Source organism: Oryzias latipes, chromosome 4 (assembly GCF_053564925.1).
Source record: "Oryzias latipes strain Hd-rR chromosome 4, Olatipes_Hd-rR_3.1".
In the NCBI taxonomy this organism is placed as follows: domain Eukaryota; kingdom Metazoa; phylum Chordata; class Actinopteri; order Beloniformes; family Adrianichthyidae; genus Oryzias; species Oryzias latipes.
In genome coordinates, this window is record NC_136240.1 from 13,702,230 (window position 1) to 13,719,160 (window position 16,931).

General features: G+C 38.8%; 2 protein-coding genes across 5 annotated transcripts; both read right to left on the bottom strand.

The window, feature by feature from the left end:
• Nucleotides 1-130: 130 nt before the first annotated feature.
• lim2.2 (lens intrinsic membrane protein 2.2) lies at nucleotides 131-5,217 on the bottom strand. 2 transcript variants are annotated; one of them, XM_078946539.1, is made up of 5 exons: nucleotides 5,085-5,217; nucleotides 1,265-1,477; nucleotides 984-1,124; nucleotides 628-762; nucleotides 131-293 (listed from the first exon to the last, which is right to left on the bottom strand). In XM_078946539.1, the coding sequence occupies exons 2-5, from the start codon at nucleotides 1,440-1,442 to the stop codon at nucleotides 223-225; spliced, it is 525 nt and encodes a 174-aa protein (XP_078802665.1). In that variant the 5' UTR covers nucleotides 1,443-1,477; nucleotides 5,085-5,217; the 3' UTR covers nucleotides 131-222. The 2 variants fall into 2 exon arrangements, with proteins under 2 accessions (XP_078802665.1, XP_004067925.1); XM_004067877.5 differs by lacking the exon at nucleotides 5,085-5,217 and adding an exon at nucleotides 2,084-2,219.
• Nucleotides 2,563-16,598, bottom strand: LOC101175145 (WD repeat-containing protein 47). Of its 3 annotated transcripts, none has more exons than XM_020702328.3 (17): nucleotides 16,493-16,598; nucleotides 14,876-15,007; nucleotides 14,614-14,784; nucleotides 14,431-14,514; nucleotides 13,233-13,317; nucleotides 12,750-13,058; nucleotides 12,187-12,626; nucleotides 11,483-11,579; nucleotides 9,517-9,689; nucleotides 9,177-9,434; nucleotides 8,355-8,409; nucleotides 8,054-8,211; nucleotides 7,708-7,877; nucleotides 6,943-7,113; nucleotides 6,598-6,729; nucleotides 6,067-6,285; nucleotides 2,563-5,336 (listed from the first exon to the last, which is right to left on the bottom strand). In XM_020702328.3, the coding sequence occupies exons 3-17, from the start codon at nucleotides 14,769-14,771 to the stop codon at nucleotides 5,194-5,196; spliced, it is 2,652 nt and encodes an 883-aa protein (XP_020557987.1). In that variant the 5' UTR covers nucleotides 14,772-14,784; nucleotides 14,876-15,007; nucleotides 16,493-16,598; the 3' UTR covers nucleotides 2,563-5,193. The 3 variants fall into 3 exon arrangements, with proteins under 3 accessions (XP_020557987.1, XP_023809969.1, XP_078802662.1); XM_023954201.2 differs by having other exon boundaries at nucleotides 9,517-9,686; nucleotides 16,360-16,528; XM_078946536.1 differs by having other exon boundaries at nucleotides 16,360-16,528.
• Between the last annotated feature and the right edge of the window lie 333 nt (nucleotides 16,599-16,931).

Consider the following 16,931-nt stretch of genomic DNA (forward strand, 5'->3'; position numbering starts at 1 on the left):
AGCTTTTACTTTTTTATTTTTATTTTCTTAACTAAAATTTGAATATAATTAAAATTAAAATTGTATCTGGTTTCAAAAAAGAGCTTGAAGGTTTTTTAGTTGAGTTCCAAAATGACAGACAGCATCAGAGTTGCAGTGATCTCTATTTATTTCACACCAGGTGGTCAAAATCTATGTTACCTGCTGCAAAAGTACACAAGCTGCTCTGATAGTTAATCCTGTTCAGCTCTCAGGAACATTTGAAGGAGCTGGTTCTGCAGTATTCTGCCGGTAGGCACAGAGCTGGAACACACCTGAAACAGGGAAGAGACACAGAGTTCAGTTATATTTATTAATAATTAAATACACAATGAATTCTTTTTTTTAAACAGATAAATGTCTCTTAATACTTTTATAACCATAGAATATTTAATCAGCATTTCAGTTGAAGCCTCAGGGATACTAAACTCTATTTTCTTTTAAGTTTTGGACAGGATGTCATTTTTGTGCTTCAATACTGCAATATTCTACAAAAAAGCAAAGTTTGACATTTCATAAATAAAAGCAGAGTTGTTAAAACTTTAGCTGCCACCACATGTTTCAGTGTTGGCTAAACTTCTAAGCCGACTATGAATAGAAAATAAAAACCTGCAGCAAAAGCCAAGATGATGGCAACCCAGCCGATGATGAAGGACCAGGAAAAGCGCCAATCCAAGAAGCGCTTTCCAAAGAACGTGACAGTCACTCCGGTGTAAATTGCCAAAGCCAGAAGAGCAAGAAAGGCTAGAAAATGTAGAAAATAAAATACGAATTTACTTAAATGCATATGAATAATTAAATTTGTTTTAAAGAGTTGTAAAAAAACCCAACATTGCTTAAGAATTGGCAACAAAAAAGTTAACCCTTTAGATTGCAAAATTCAGTTCAACCACATTAAAGGCAAATACCCAGTAAACAGCCTCACTCATTCAATCAAAGCTGCCTTTAATTGTGTCTTTCTGTACCTGACAGGACCAGAGCGATGCCGCCTGTGCGCACTCTCCTGTTTTTTGTCCCGTTGGTGAAGGCGCTGAGGCCCAGGACCACACCAGCAAAACAGCACAGCACTGCCAGGAGCATGAAGGCCCGTGTGGCATCCCAGAAGGCTAAAAGGTCAGAACCCCCATCGTGTGGATAACACGAGGGTACAGATGAAAACAAGTTAGCAACATGAAAAAAAAAAAAAGAGCTCTGAGTACAAAGGGGTCACGCAAACCAAAGCAACTGTCCCTCCTGCAGCGCTTACCCACGGTGATGGTGTGTGCGTGGCATTTGTTGTTGATGCAGAACCTCCATAGCCCCTGGTTGGCTGAGCTGCCAGAGTATCGATACTGCATCCAGAAGTCTGTTGCTGTCGAAACAATGAGGAGGACCAGGGCAGCTACGCCACACAGGGTGCCTCCTCCTGCTAAAGTGTACAGCATGGCGGAGAAACCCAGGAAAGCACAGTTCTCCTGACCTGTGCAGAGCAAAGACAAAATATTTTTTATTAAGACTTTTTATGTTAACACTTTACAAAGTTCGTTGGCGTTTTGGGCCACCTAACTACAAAAACTAATATGACATATAACAGCATATGGGGAGGTGGCTTTGCGGGAGTAGTTGAATTTTCATTTTTGAAACTTCAACTACTCCTGCAAAGCCATCATGAGAACCCAGCTGCAGCCCGGAAACTCTGATGGGACAATAGGCTTGCCTATGAGGCAGCTCAGCACCATTGTTGGCCACTAATTCCCATCCATGCACCACAAACTAAACTCCCAAACCGAGCAAGTGAACTGTCAGCACTGTGGTTCTCTGTCATCCAGCCAGAAAACCCACGATTTCAGTTTTTTTACTCACTCAAAGCTATTTCATGTTTTCACAAACAGTTGAGCCTCAAAAGCAGATGCAAATTCAAATAACAGATGTCTAATAATAAAATATATTTTTTTCAAATGTTTTAGGGCCCAATTTTAATTTAACTAGTCTTTGTTTTTTGTCAATAAAAATGAATCAAATCCAAAAAGCGTCCTGTTTTCTGCATTATAATTGTCGCTCCACAAAAAAAGCTGCTCTTTAATACCTTAAAGAAAGTTGCGTCTTCCAGTAAATGCAGTATTCCTGCTTGCTCTTGTTTGGCTGCTCTCTATCCAGGGTGACTGGCTTAAACCGTGTGTCTATCCTTTTTAAGCCCTGCACCTCTGCCTGACATTGTCCACTGCACAATGAAGGGAATGATAGAGCGCTGCATGTGAGTTATTGTAAATCCCCCTCCTTTTGCCCTCAATTACCTCCATCCCTCCATCCCCCTGCTGCCTCCACTCTCTTGCACTTGCTCTTTCCACTTGTTTTGTGTGACCTTTTTTAATGTGGATCTTTGCTTTTTATTGTTTCTCAAATATTGTTGCTCGGTTTTAAAAACGTAGAGCAGAGCCAACAGTGAAAGTGTGCTGGATGGACGCTTGTCCTAATGAGGCTCCACGTAGCAAAAAGTGACCTCTGCACCCACAAGAATACACACTTATGTATAAATTTGAAAAAAAGAAAAAACCCAAAACTGTCTGTTTTTTAACATCTTTATTCAGATGTTTCTTCATTTCCCATTGAAAATATCCTTTTAGTCAAAACAAGTACATTTTTAAGCTATTCTCTTTATTACATTTATCATTTTTCACTCCATTTGCAATATCACTTGTGCATAAACATCATTAATAGTTCTACAAGTGGACACAAACAGTGAATATCTTTATGGGAGCCACATACAATTAAATGCATATTCTATATTAAAGTAGATCCATTCCTTTTTCACAAATGTGTCACTCTCAAACTGGGTTTCTCTGCAGGTGTTCAGTCCTTCAGTCGTGTTCTGCATTCAACTCTTTACTGTTTTGTTGGTAAAGCTGCTGTTTTTGCATGTTAAAAAACAGAAATGTGCACATGCAACATTCTCCCACATTTATAGTCTAACATTTATCTATTTCTTTCAAAAATCTAGAGAAAACTGGGGTCAAAGTGAAATAAGTTCAATTTTTCTCTTGCTCAGATTAAGTTAGAATCAGGGAGTAAAAACGTTTCTACTTTCTCCACCCTAAAACCTAAAAACAGTTGAGTAAAAAAAGTACATAATCAGGTAAAAAAGAATAAAATAAATAATCTACACATCAGATCATGATTGAAATGAAATGATCCATAACTTAAAGATTATTTTGCACATCAAACCTTGCATGGATCAGTTGAAAATGAGCTACTGATGGTGTTGTACAGAGATTATGGAGATTTTTTACGCATTTGCGTGTTGTTTCTAGCTGTGTTGCAATTTTCATGGCACCAACAGTTAATTTTAATTAAAAAAAAACACAATAAATAAAACATTAAACAAAAAGGCACACATTTGTGACTTCTGTCATTTATTTACATTTTATTTGTTGTTAACGAATAAATGCACCTACTTCCTCTTAGGTGCAACAACAGGGGCTGTACAATTGGATAAATTGCCATTTGGTTTTTTATTTGTGTATTTTTACAATATTTTGACTTGGATCCTGAGCTTTCCTTTTACTTTTAGATTAGACTTGATTATGTAAACCAGTTCATTTTATCTCGATAAACTCAGTTAATATATTCATTCCAAAGCAAACGTGTTGTGGAAAACAGGCTTCTGGACTGTTGCCTAAGTTTCTTTCTAAACCGGCCTGGAATGATCCCCTGTTTTGCAGGTCTGTACTGACCTCTGCATGACATTTGAGTTGCTCTTTTCCTGCTCATTTGATGATTGAATCCAAGTCTACACAAGCCACAGCGTGTTCAACAGTTTGGTTGAAAACAGTAACAGAAATCCTTTTTACTGTGAAAGGACTCTTTCAGATCAAAAGTAAAAGCAGCTTTAAGGAAATTTGAATTGTTCTGATGAGCACTCTAGTCAATATTTATAAATCTAAAATATAGATGCAGAGAATTCCTGCATATCTGTCTGTGGCTGTTCAAAACCCGTCAACTCTAGAAATCTTATCTTCATTTATCAAAGATGACAGAAAATGTTTATTTTAAATATTATTGAAAGCAAAGTGTCATTTTCTGTTACATCTGTTATCTTTGGCAACAATCTTGTCATTAAATATTATACTTTTTCCAAATATCACAGACAAAACCTTTTTTAAACATCTAAACACTAGAAAATTTGCACTTTTAAAAAAAAACGTTTCATCAGTTTATGTTTAATACGCTACAGACAGCTTTAGCATCAGTGTTGCATCTGTTTCCCTACTAAAAATCTGAAATTTTGTCTGAGTCGCATGCTTTTTTTTCCTTCTGTTTTCAATTTAATGTAAAGAAAAGTTCTTAAAAGCAGCTTGTTCACTCAAATTAATGTCTTTGCTCATTATAAAGACTGTTTACAAAATGTACAGATGATAAGCAATATGAGAAAATATTCAAATAAAATGTTCTTTGACTGTCAGATATCCAAAAATCTCTGTGATTGTTATAAAAAAGGCACATTATGATATGCATAACCAAAAGTGTCGTAACTACACAGAACTCAGGCTTCTAGTATAAGTGCTGCAGCGGTGCCTCTATGAGTATGTCAGGTGAAATGCTAAAACAGTTTTACATTGGCACCTAAACAAACCTTCCTTTTTTTTCATATGGCTCTCCAAAATAAGGAAATAAATTATTTTGAGACATGTGCTTGAGCAAAATTAATTATGCTTACAAATGTAGGCATTGTTTAACATTTATAATTTATTATAACACGTTTGCTGTAAAATCTTTAAGCTAAAAAAATTAAAAAATATGTAAATAACCAAAAATGCAGATTAAGTTTAGATATTTCACTTTAATCTGGGTGGAAATACCACTACCCCTCCAACCTTTTTTTTGGGCATTTCCAAAGTTGCTATTTTATATTAGAGACATTTTTGGAAGTAAAAAATATTCACTTATATCTCTAAATTCTTATAATTATTTTCTTGTATAATTAAGTTCAGCCATTTTAAGTGAATGTTCTTGAATGTCGTTTTAGTTTAAAAAAAATCTCACACTCCACCTTTAATGTCACACATTTTCACACAAACGTTTTGACTTACAATGAGCCAGATTTTCCTCCTGGAATCACATCTACTCAAACATGGCAGCAGCTGGGGTTTTCATGCTCAAATGTGCTCTGTTGCTCCACTGCTGCCTCTATCTGGACTCTCAGTGACGTGGAGCCCAGAGAACCACAGTCCGATCAGCAGACGAGGAGAGGAAGGTCTGGTTGTGTGGGTGCCACCTGCACTGGATCACCTTATCCGAATGCTCGCCGGCCACCGTCTGAGGAAGGGGCTTTGTCAGGTCGCCTGAGGAAAAAAGAAGGAAAACCGGGTTTTTATTACACGTCAGGTAAGTGAGAAATGAATTTGCTCAAAGTCAAAACTTCTTCAAATAAAGGGGCTAAAATCTGAATTTATTTAAATACAGAAAAATTCTGGAGAATGAAGAATTTGTGTTTTTAAAGTGACATAATAAGAGAGTTTGAAGCGGGGCTGGTCCTCGAGAACTAACACCCTGACTGTTTTCCAGTGTTTACTTTCATCTTGCTACTCAACAGCTCACCCAAGTGTCCCCGTGTTCTGACTGACTGAGCACACCAGATCAGCAGCAGGAAGTGCAGGAAGAGTTGGAAAACAGGCAGTTTAGTAGATCTGGAGGACCAGGGATGAGCAGTTCTGCTCTAGTGAAACCTTATATCTGAACCTACTACAAGATCAGGTTAAATCAGCTCAAAATAAAATTAGCTTCTACAAAGTTGAAGCTATTTTTAGCTCAGGCCTGCAGTGGAAGTGAGGCCAAAGTAGCCAATGTCTTTTTAGACAGACTTGTATGACAACAAAATGCCGAAATACATAAAGAAATTCAGAGAAAAGTAGTAATTTATCCAACAGAAATGAATGTAAACAACCAATTTAAAGTAAAATACAAAAAAAACTACAAGTGATTTATTAAATAATGGTCTTTCATTAAACTCAGATTTGCACAAGCTGCCTTGAAGGCTTCTCTTTTTTTCGGCGCCCATAAAACCTGAGTCACCTTGAAGGTCACTGATGATGATTTTGTTGTCGTAGGAGCCGGTGAGGAGGTGATGAGCTCCCGGTGAGAAGCGCACCGAGCGGACGTCACCGCTGTGGGGGCGGCATGTCTGGACTATGCGGCCTCCTCTGATGTCGTAGAGCATGCAGGTGCTGTCCTCCTGACCGGTGGCCAGCAGACGCCCGCTGGGGTCCACAGCCACTGAAGCCACAGCACTTCCTGTGTCGGACAGAAGGGGGGCGCAGTTTAGAACCACCTGCATCCACGCTGCACTGTCATGATCCAACTGAACCAGAGAAATGTGAATGATTTACATGAATGCATATAATACTGACAATTTTAATGCTCATAAATGATCTTTTTATGTTTAGGCTAGATAAGCACTTTTAGACAACAAACTCATTTATAGTCCCACCCATAAGATTTACACCCAATGGTAGGTTTTTATGCAGACAATGAGAGTTTTTATGATGGAAAAAGCTGAGGATCCTCATCTTTTTAACCCGATGTCCGAGGGAAGAATTCCTTCACCTGACCCGTGCAGAGTTGTACCAACCACCCGAACACAGCTGGGCACTCGAAGATCCCAGAACCGGACAGTTTTGTCCTGTGATCCAGACGCAATCATCCAGCCACCCCATGTGTACAGACTGAGAATGTGACCTGATCAAAAGAAAAAGACAAATCATGAGGGTGCACATATACTTTTGTTTCACTTGGTGGCGCAAAAACTCCATTTTTCTTTTGTTCCTAATCCTGAAACCATTCGAAAATATATCTATGAAATGCTTTCGTGAAACACCTCTTATACCAGGTGTTTGCTGAGTTAGTGCAATTAGCATCCTTGGACAAGTTTTTTTTTTTTTTTTTGGACACCTGTATGTCCACTGAGAGCATGAAGGCCCTGTCCTCTCAGGCAGTCAGTGGTGTAGATGTTACAGTCTCCAGCTCCGGCGCTGATCAAAATAGATCCTCCACTCTCCGGCCCCTCCATGAAGGCCAGGTCCCTAATGGTGCCGTCGTGCATGCTGAACTCCAGATCAGGACCTGAATTAGAAGTGTAGGATCAGGTTGCAACACCAAATGCCACAAAACTCTGCACTTCCTGCTTCTACTTTTCTTTTACTTCTTGGGCACCCGTTGAATTTTGTTTTTACAAAATGACATGTTTTGACCTCATACCTTTCAGCATTGCATTAGATATTGATATCAGCTCAGTGGCCTTGTGGTAGAGTGTCTGCCTTGAGGCTGGATGGTTGTGAGCTCAATTCCAGGCTGAGTAATGCCAAAGACTTTCAAAAGTGAAACACAATGCCTCCTTCTTTGACACTCTGTATATTTGAGTTTGATTGGGGGGGATCCTGAGCCTGGCTGTGTCTGCAGCTCACTGTTCCCAGAGGGGATGGATCAAATGTGAAGAACAAATGTCAGCTAATAGGACTTCTAATCATAAAACATTGCTAATGTGTTTTGTAGTCACGGTTATAGGACTTCCCATAGATATTACGGAAAGTGTTCCTTTTTCTTGGATTTTGGCAATAACAAAAAAATAAAAAATATTTTTGTGTCCCAGAGACAAACACTAACATTTTTTTTTTTTTTTTTTTTTTAGAAAATATATAATATTTAATTGAAACGTACCTGTTGCATTGCAGCTGTCTGCATTGAAAGGCAAGACTTTAACAAATTTATCATTGGATCCAGTGGCCAAAAGTTGTCCACAGTGGCTCCAAGTCACACAGTAAATCGAGCCTTTGTGATGTTTGTTGCGTCTGAAGCGCACCGCTGGCTGCTTTACAGCACCAGAACCACTAGAAGAAATTAAAGATAATTTTAGCTTTATTGTGATAAAACGTTAACACAAAATAAGATAAATGTTAATTCCTTTTGACTTTTGCCTGCATGTGGAGCTTGATTGTTAACCACATCCAAATATATACATTTCTTTCTTTTCTTGCATGATGGGTTTGTGGGTATCTGTGCTTACCTGGTGGTCAGTGTCTCAGGATAGGCACAAACTCTTAGAGTTTTTGAGTTGGAGCCCACAGCGTACAGGGCACCAGAGGGATGGAAGGCCACTGCTCGCACCGCCTGTGTGTCCTCCAGCTGGCTCACCTTCACAAAGTGAGTTTTGGATTTCCCCAGCTATTCAAAATCACAAAATCAGTGATTATTTTCACACAAAAGGGTGTTTGTCAGATTCATCGCTTAGAGCTGATTATGGGATAAACATAAAAGTACAAGTTTTAACTGCACTCTGATTTAGACCTGTTGACAGTCTGCTTTACCTCATGAGAGTTTCGTGTTGTAGAGCAGTCCTCTGGAAGTGAAGGATCAGACGCTCTGATAAAAACGATGTTCAGATTGATTGATTCATTAGAGAATTTCAAATGGACTAAACATTCTTACTTCAGCAAAATGCGTTTGGATTTGTCTATTTCATCCCAGTTTCATCACACTGTAAAGTCCCACTCCAATCCTCTTCTGATCTGTTGTAAAAGCGTTCCCAGTCATCTTTTAATTTTAATTTTTTTCTCATTTTCTAGGACAAAGTTTCTGCAGAGCAGCAGAAGTTTATTGCAAATATTCCCCTGATTTGTGGGCAGGAGGACCACTGGCATGGAGAAAGCCGACGACATTTCCCATCATCCCTTTGTTTACATGCTCTTCTGCTGGCTTACAGTCCCTCACACCCCCAACCTAACATTACAGGTGAAACAAAAGCACAGAGCAATTCTGGAGCTATCCAGTGTTGAGCCAGATTCTAGACGTACATGAATCTATTTGTCTGCAAGTGGATGTACCGGAATGGAGTGGAGCAAGGACCTCATGGCTGCCGATCATTTCACCTATGTGACTGCTACTAGCTTTTTCCAATAGCATTTTCCTTCTGCTCCTGATTCAAAACAATTTGAATAAATAAATATTCACAGATAGAGTTTTAATCTTAATTTTCTATAAAATCATGAGAAAAATGGGGTTAAGAACAGAATTTTCATTGGAGTGGGCCTTTAAAATCTCACAAGAAAATCTACATATTAACCCTTTTAATGACTTATTTGTCAGAGTTGTAGCCAAATTTTTTATAAAACACTTGCCAGGGGAATTACCTCTGACTGGTGGAGACTGAGGACTCATTGGGTGAAGCCGAGGTCTGCTTCTCAGAGCCTAAAAAGGCAGTGCTGCCAATTCCAAGTGTCTTCTCCTTTGGAGGTCCTTTATCATGGCTGTGGTGGGAATTAGCAATCCCAGGGATGAAAGTGTTGTTGTTCCCATTCGATCCATTTAACTCATGGCCCAGATGCATCATTACTTCATCTCCTCTGTGATCAATGCCCACATTCATTTCCTCCAATCTCTGAATGGATCTGCACAAATGACAAGATCTTTTGTTGTTACTTTTTTTTTTCCTGGCTGGGATGGTGAACGAGTGCCGCTGGACCTCCTTGCCTGCTGAGGAACGCCTCAGTGAGGTTGTGCTGGGCTCCGTCCCGCTGCCTCACCCCTCCCTCCAGCAGCATCTGCTGGTAAAGCTGTCTCTGCTGCTGCGTCTGTTCCAGATGCTGCTGCACACGAAGACGCTGCCTGTAGTACTCCTGGATGTGTTCTTCAGAGTCATGCTGCTGGAAACACACACAAAAGCATTGCATTGACCAAATTAAAAGTTGCTAAGACCTCAGTGGACTCTGCAATGTACCGTGGAAGTCCCAGGGCCATGGCCTCCATCATCCACCCTATAAAAAAGTTTTTAAGGGCCTCATCACATCAAACCTAACAAAGTTTTTATGTTTTGAGCCTGTCATTACTTTAGACACAACAATCTGACCCTCAAAGCACTTCCCTTCCATCAGTGGGAGCTGGCTTGCATAAAAATGAAGGATTATGTGACAGCACATCAAAGTGATCATGGAGGTCAGTGGGGTGTGACTTTGGATACGTCTAATGATGAAGTACTAAAACTGGTGGGGGGAGATTTTATATCTTTGACTAAACTGAAAATCTCCTTTTGCCTTTGACCAAGGTTTTAGTTGCACGCATCCAGGACTCTAAATTCAATTTTTTGGTCACTAGTTGGAGTGGCTGGTAAAACCCAAAGTCTACCAGCCAAATTAGATTAATACTAGCCAAATGTTTCTCTGGAAAAGTATTTAAGTTGAGTATTTGAGAGCAAAATGTTATTCCCTTTATTTCTAAGTTGATGATTTTTCTCTCGCAAAAACAAAATAATAATTGAAAGTGTTGTCTTATGACAGGTTTTATAACATTTCAGAAATGACTTCTGATCTCCGAATCTTTTTATGAACACGTACCTTTTTTTATTAAAGCAGAGACTTTTCATCAAAGCTCTAATGTTTGATTCTAGTCATGTTCAATTACTAACAACATTTTTTAAGAAATTAACTTTGTTTAAACCTCTAATTTTTCATTTATTTTTATTTTTATGAACAACAGAAGAGTAAAGATTAAAACTAATGATACACAATAAAATACTTAAAGTTTCTTAATGTTGTGCATAGACAAAACATGTATAGCCTCCCGAGAATCACAGAAAAATGTGTCTTATAATTTCTGTTTTAGTGTGATTTTGAAAAAATACTTTTTTTATTTTCATTTTAAGGATGTCCATTGTTGAGGACAACAGGAAAATATCTCTGTGAAAATAGATGACCCAACACCCAATGTTAAAGTGCCTAGGATAGCACAAGGGTTACAAGGGAGCGCAGGTGTGTTTTTTCCTTGAGGGTCGTGTGGCCACCTTTAGGAAGTCATGAAAATAGAACATGCAATTGTGATAAGTTTATCTGGACATATATGTCAGGATAAACTACACGCACTCAAGACATCCAGGGCACGCTGCCGTACACTGTCCCTTACGCAGCACTGTAGTCGTTAGTAGATTGTGTGCACTGGCTCCTTACTGACCATGTGAAAAATGCTACACACATATGGCAAGCAAAAAGGGTCATAACTTGCTAGGAAAGGCAGCATAAAGAACAGCGCATCGGCCATGAAAAATGCAGCTTTATATGCAAGTTATAAAAGTAGCATGAAATTTGAGAAGCGGTGTCTTATCAAGCCCCGTTTTGTTGTGTCACAAATGTGCTTCAAAAGCGCTGTTATGTTGGAATAAAAAGGCTAAGGATGTGAGTATGTTATTATATTTAAACTTTTCTTTTGAACTTAAGTATTTTTGTTTACAGTTATTTTTTAAATTTATACTTATGTAATTATTAGATAACTGCTGTTTACTTTAACTTTTAAAGTAATGCTGATTTTACTTGAGTGTAATTTTTAGCTATATGCAGTACAAAAGTGAAATCTGTGATTTGAGTTTAATATTTCTCCAAAAGCTAAACAGCTTATTATAAACAGAACAGATGTTCGTTTACACAGAGCAGTCAAGAGTTAATATTACCTCTTGTGTTTCTGTGTTACAGGCTGGCATCCCATCTTTTCCTTGATTCAGGGGGGTCCTGGGGATGCTGGATCTATCCAGCCCCTGTGGATACTGCCTGTGGAGTGAAAACATCAGATAAGTATTTAACAGGCTGTGCTGCTCAGGGCAGAGCTAACCATATTACTGATTATGTACATACAGCCTTAAAGTAACATTTAAACACTGAAGAAAAGCAATAACCTCAGGCTGCACATATTAAAATGGCAGCAAAATAAGAACATTCTGCAAAGAGAACTGATTATCAACACTTAAATATACATTTGTTGCAAATATTCTAAAAAAAAATGTTTTAACAGGAATTTATATTTTCCACAAACAAATCTTGATGATTGTTGTTAGATGAGGAAAATAAACTTTGGGACAAAATCAAATAGATTTTTATTACAATAATGTCTTCACCTGACATCATGGTTTGGTCTTGTTTTGTGAGAAACAGAGAGCTTTCTATATGAAATAAAATCGTAAAATCAAATTGAAAATTGACTTTAGGATTTCTTTTGTATCCACTGAAGCTCCTTATTGGCTAAACACACCTGATCCAGGCCATCAGCGACAGATAAAACAGGATTTCTGGAAAACACCATGTTGTATTCACATCCATTTGCCTGTCTCACTGAGTACTGACGACATCTCTAAACCCTGCTCCATTTCTAGACTCCTACCTCTCAGGTGAATCGTCCTGCTGATGAACATTGTTCTCCACCAGGCTCCGGCTGAGGGAGGACTTAATGCTGGCCTCCACGCCCCTCTTGTCTTGTGCTGCAAGACCATGCGATAGGCCATCCAGGGCAGGGTTAAGAGATCTGGACATGTAGGTGTCCGCCGAATGAGGCCGCTGACGAAAAGGTGAGGTAAGGCAGGGGGAGAGACGATTGATTAACGGAGTGAGCAGATCAGCGTGTCCAGTTTTGCTGGGCTTAACCAGACGGTCCACGTGGATGCTGAGCATCTTCTGCTCGAAAGCACAATTGAACGCTCCTGAAGAGAGGTTCTGCAGCCAAGAGAGCAAGGACAAATCCAGCTCGTCACAGCAGTTCCCACACACCAAATCCACCCCGAGCAGCACCTCACCCTCTGTGATCTCCTCACCCGTCGCTTTACTCTAGTAAAAATGTGCAGAAAAAGAGATTCTGTAAAACCTTTCATATTTTAAGACACGTTTCGTCAAACTTTCTGCAATACTTTCATTAGCAACAACTGAATGGGTCCTGGAGCATCATTTCACCTGACAGAACTCTACACAGCACTCATAAAGGAGACCTTTGATGAGCAGCTGGAAGAGGCGGTTTCCGCTTGCCCTGAAACCTGCTTCGCTCAGCTTCCTGTCGGCAGGGATAAACTCTCCAACCATAGAGCAGACCTCCTCAAAGCAATGGACACGAGCCGTGCTCGGGTTCCAGTCTTTGAACTCTGCATGGTGGGTCAGGCGTGGCAGGGTGAGGAGGAGACACAGCTTGCTGTAGTCTTCTTTGGTCGGGCAGAATTCCTCCAGGCTGTGGAGGCACCTTACTGCTTGTTGCATGGTGAGCTCCAGCTGTAGAAGACAGGAAACTCTGAAAACCACTGAGGGGGATTCAGTGTTTACATTAGAAAAATAGCACTTCTTTCACATTGCTTCAAAAAGTCCTATAGGAGTTTTTAGCAAGTCTTTTTTTTTTTTTTAAAGTAATTCTAAAATGAACTTAACATTCATCAGCTGGATACATACATTTTGCGGGTCTTCGACTGCTGTCATGGCATTATTCACACACAGAGCTTCAAGGAACTTCTGCTTCAGAACAATGTACCGAAACCTAGAAATACAAAGTTTAGTTTAACTGGTTGTATTTTCTACAATAAACAGATAAACCTTTACCAAGTTGAAAAATGCTAAGTTAGAGAACACTGGAAGTTTAAAATAGAACATCATCACATTAGTCTTTTTCATATGATTTTTTTATTGATTTTTTTTTTATCAAAAAAAATTATAAAAACCTTGTGTACCGCCCTTTAACTGTTTTTGAATGAGGTGAATAAAGTTTGAGTTAGTTTACTTTACTTTTTTTTAACTTTAAACTACGTTTTTACTTTACAGTTACTTTTTCTTGATGGGGTCAAAGAGCCACATGTGGCTCCGGAGCTCAAGATGCAGACCTCTGCTCTAGACTTGTACTTGTTACCCCGGTAAAATTAGGTCTGTAAGCAGTCGATAGATGAAACATAATAAACTAACATGTTTTGGTAAGGTGTATAGGTGGGTACGGGGGCTCTGAAGTGCAAATCACATTAACACATCAACGCAAAAACATCACAACGACAAAAAAAATTAAAAAAAACAGCATTACATTTTAGAAATGAAAACAAAACTTTAGAAATCAAAAAACAGTTCCAAAAAAAAATGAAAGAAAGTTAAACGGAAACATTTCGGACAACAAAAGCAACTTCCAGAAATTAAAATGAAATGTAATAAGAATGAAATGAAATAAGAAACCAGAAAAGGTAGGTACATTGGAACATCACTGATTGGATGATGACGTTTGTACCTTTTCAACTCAAAGTTATTTAGCATGACAATGTCTTCCAACAGACAATATTTCTTTTATGCTTCTGATCACAACCACAGCAAAAGTTTGGTGATTGCTCAATCACCTCTGTACCTAGCAAAACATCCTTCTGTTTTCCCTCTTTTTCAAAAATCAAACATCATCATCCAATCATTGATGTCCCATCCCACCTTTTCCGGTTTCTTATTTAGCTAATTTTTTTAACATTTCACTTTGATTTCTGGAAATTATTATTTCTGGAAGGGTTTTGTTGATGTGATTTGCACCTCAGGGCCACCGTAGATGGGCTCTTCTCACATTGAACATGAATAAATGCCTATGATCTTTTCCTGACTGTTACTTATTTCCACCATCATCTCCCACCTTTTCTTGTCAAACTTCTCCATTCCCTCTAAAGGCTGGATGAACTGCATCACCTCTTCCCACTGCCCATCCAGAATGAGCTGCCTGGTTTTTAAAAAAAAAAAAAAAAAAAAGACGCTTGAAGACCAATGAAAAGCTATCAACTACAACCTGTCAACACTTACGCTGTACATCCTGTCATACCTGAGAAACAGCATGTCATCAGAATAAAGCCCGTTGATGACCCCGCTCTCCTTTTCCAGGGCCAGCATGCTGATGTGCAGCTTTCTGGAGTTGAGGAAGTCGAGAATCAGCTTGATCACCTCCGCCTCCTTGATGTTAATGGCTTCTTCTGCAGTCATGGTTGGGAATTGGCTGTGAAACAATACAATGATTAGAAAGTGCATTGAAAAATGCTTCTATAATTGTAAATTTAAAAAATAATTAACTACTATAGAGCACTTACTGCAGGCTGAGCTGAAAGAACTGGAATCAATAAACTGAAATGCTTCTAGAGGAGATTTGGCCGACAGGTATCCTCAGGTTTGATGTTACTGTTCAACCCAGAATATCTGTGCTTCAAAAAGATTTACATGATCTGTTGAGAAGAAAAGGATGAAAAATAAGAAAACATTCAGAGCTTGTGATGCCAATTCATTTCTAAAAAAATTGCATGTGGCTAACGTAATGTTTTGAAACAATTTTTGAATCTGTTAAATATAATATTTATTAAACCATCAAAAACAAAATGTCAGTTGTTTTATTGTTTATTTGTTTTTCAGTTTAAGTCATTTTTCTTAACTGAACAGCCCAAATAAGCAGGCCTAATGCTTTACCAGCAGAGTTATTAAATTCTAGCTGTTGGCACAAAAAGTTCCAAAACCTGTTATTGCTACTAAGTGTTGTCAACAGTGACTTTTTACTTTCAAAATAAAATAGCTTGAAAGGTATTTTTTCTCTCTGATTAATCATGCCAAATGAATCAAAAGGTGTAAAGACAAAACTTCTTGCCGATGCAACTAACATATTTCTGCTGCTCGTCTCTCAATCAATCTCTTTTTTTGTAGAGCATCTTTACTCAGCATGCTGTAGAACATGTGGTGCTTGACGTAAAACACATATAAATAAAGTTTAAAAATAATATTTGAGATAGAAGGGTAAAAATGTACAAATGAAAAACCATCCAATAAAATACTTAAAAATCAGCAAGTCAATTAATGTAAAGGATAAGTTAAAAACATTTGTCCTTAATTTACATTTAAACATCTCCACAGATGCAGAAACTCTCAGATGTTCAGGTAAATTCTTCCACAGATGAGGACCACAGCACTATATATGCGTTCTAGTGCTAAAATTATTTATGCAACAAGGAAATTCTCTTTTAAAAAAACATAAATGTTATTGTTTAGATTAAACTTCAAGTTAAGCATCATTTTTGCAAAAATGCATGAATTGACTCTTTGTAAAAGTTGGGGGTGTTTACATGAAATACTTTGTTTATTATATCATATGAGAGTTTACAGATGGATAATCTCTGTTATTCAAGTCTTTAGTGTATTTCAAACAACTATAAATGACGGATTAGTGTGCTTTTTTGAAATGATACGAATGTGCAAAGCCTGCAACAACATAAATTATTAGGGGCAATATAGAAAGCGGTGCAGCCTCTGGTGTCGGTGGCACCACCCATGGTCCCCCACCCCCCAGTGCGTGCAGTCATAACAACATCCCGGTGTGGAAGCTCAAGCTGGTCTGCAGCCTCAGCGCTTCATCTGCGCCCTGACGCACCTTTAATTCACCATGACAGCACGTATTCCCCCCATCCACCTCCATCCATCTCCATCCAACCATCATCCATCCCCAAAGCATCTCACTGCATAGACGCGGAGAGACACCGATCCGCAACAGAACCCGAACAGAACCGCAGGCGGATGCTGCGGAGCGCCTCACCTGTGTGTGCGCCGACACGCCCGTCGCTGCGGGCTCTGAACGCAACACCGTCACTAAGAGAAGAAGAGGAGGAGGACTGGAGCGAATGAAGCGAATGAAGGTTTCCCCTCGTTATAGTGAATGCTCCCCTCACCTTAGTTCTTGGACACAGCTTGCGGTTGCCATCTGTGGTTGCCATGCGGACGTAACCCACCAATCAGCGGCCGATGACGCCCAGCGGTCTGTGGGTCAACCGGAACGAACACTTGGGGTAAAAATGCTTCATGGATACATAAAAAAAAAATAATCAAAATTTGTATAATTTTACAAGTACATTTACAAAACAATTCAGAAAAAAGGGGAAGGGGTAAAGGCTGCCACAGGCTTTTTCCAAGGGCATTTTTTCGTCTACTCCTGATTCACAATGATTTAATTAAAGAAATACTTAAAAATATTTTTTAAACTTTATTTTCTCTACATATCTCCTCCACGATCAGAAAAACGCCACACTCTAAAAATAATATTTAGGATATATTTGTAAAGATAAACGTTTTTACATTAATCTGACTTAATTATTTGCTTTGGTGATGATA

What these genes read in the sequence shown, in the direction of transcription:
- lim2.2 (XM_078946539.1), bottom strand. Translation starts at nt 1,442, where the DNA reads ATGCTGTACACTTTAGCAGGAGGAGGCACCCTGTGTGGCGTAGCTGCC. An exon ending in CGCACACACCATCACCGTGG is followed by an intron (nt 1,125 to 1,264) that starts GTAAGCGCTGCA and finishes CTGACCTTTTAG; the next exon opens with CCTTCTGGGATGCCACACGG. An exon ending in CATCGCTCTGGTCCTGTCAG is followed by an intron (nt 763 to 983) that starts GTACAGAAAGAC and finishes TACATTTTCTAG; the next exon opens with CCTTTCTTGCTCTTCTGGCT.
- LOC101175145 (XM_020702328.3), bottom strand. Translation starts at nt 14,771, where the DNA reads ATGACTGCAGAAGAAGCCATTAACATCAAGGAGGCGGAGGTGATCAAG. An exon ending in GATGACATGCTGTTTCTCAG is followed by an intron (nt 14,515 to 14,613) that starts GTATGACAGGAT and finishes TTTAAAAACCAG; the next exon opens with GCAGCTCATTCTGGATGGGC. An exon ending in CAGGACGATTCACCTGAGAG is followed by an intron (nt 11,580 to 12,186) that starts GTAGGAGTCTAG and finishes TTCACTCCACAG; the next exon opens with GCAGTATCCACAGGGGCTGG.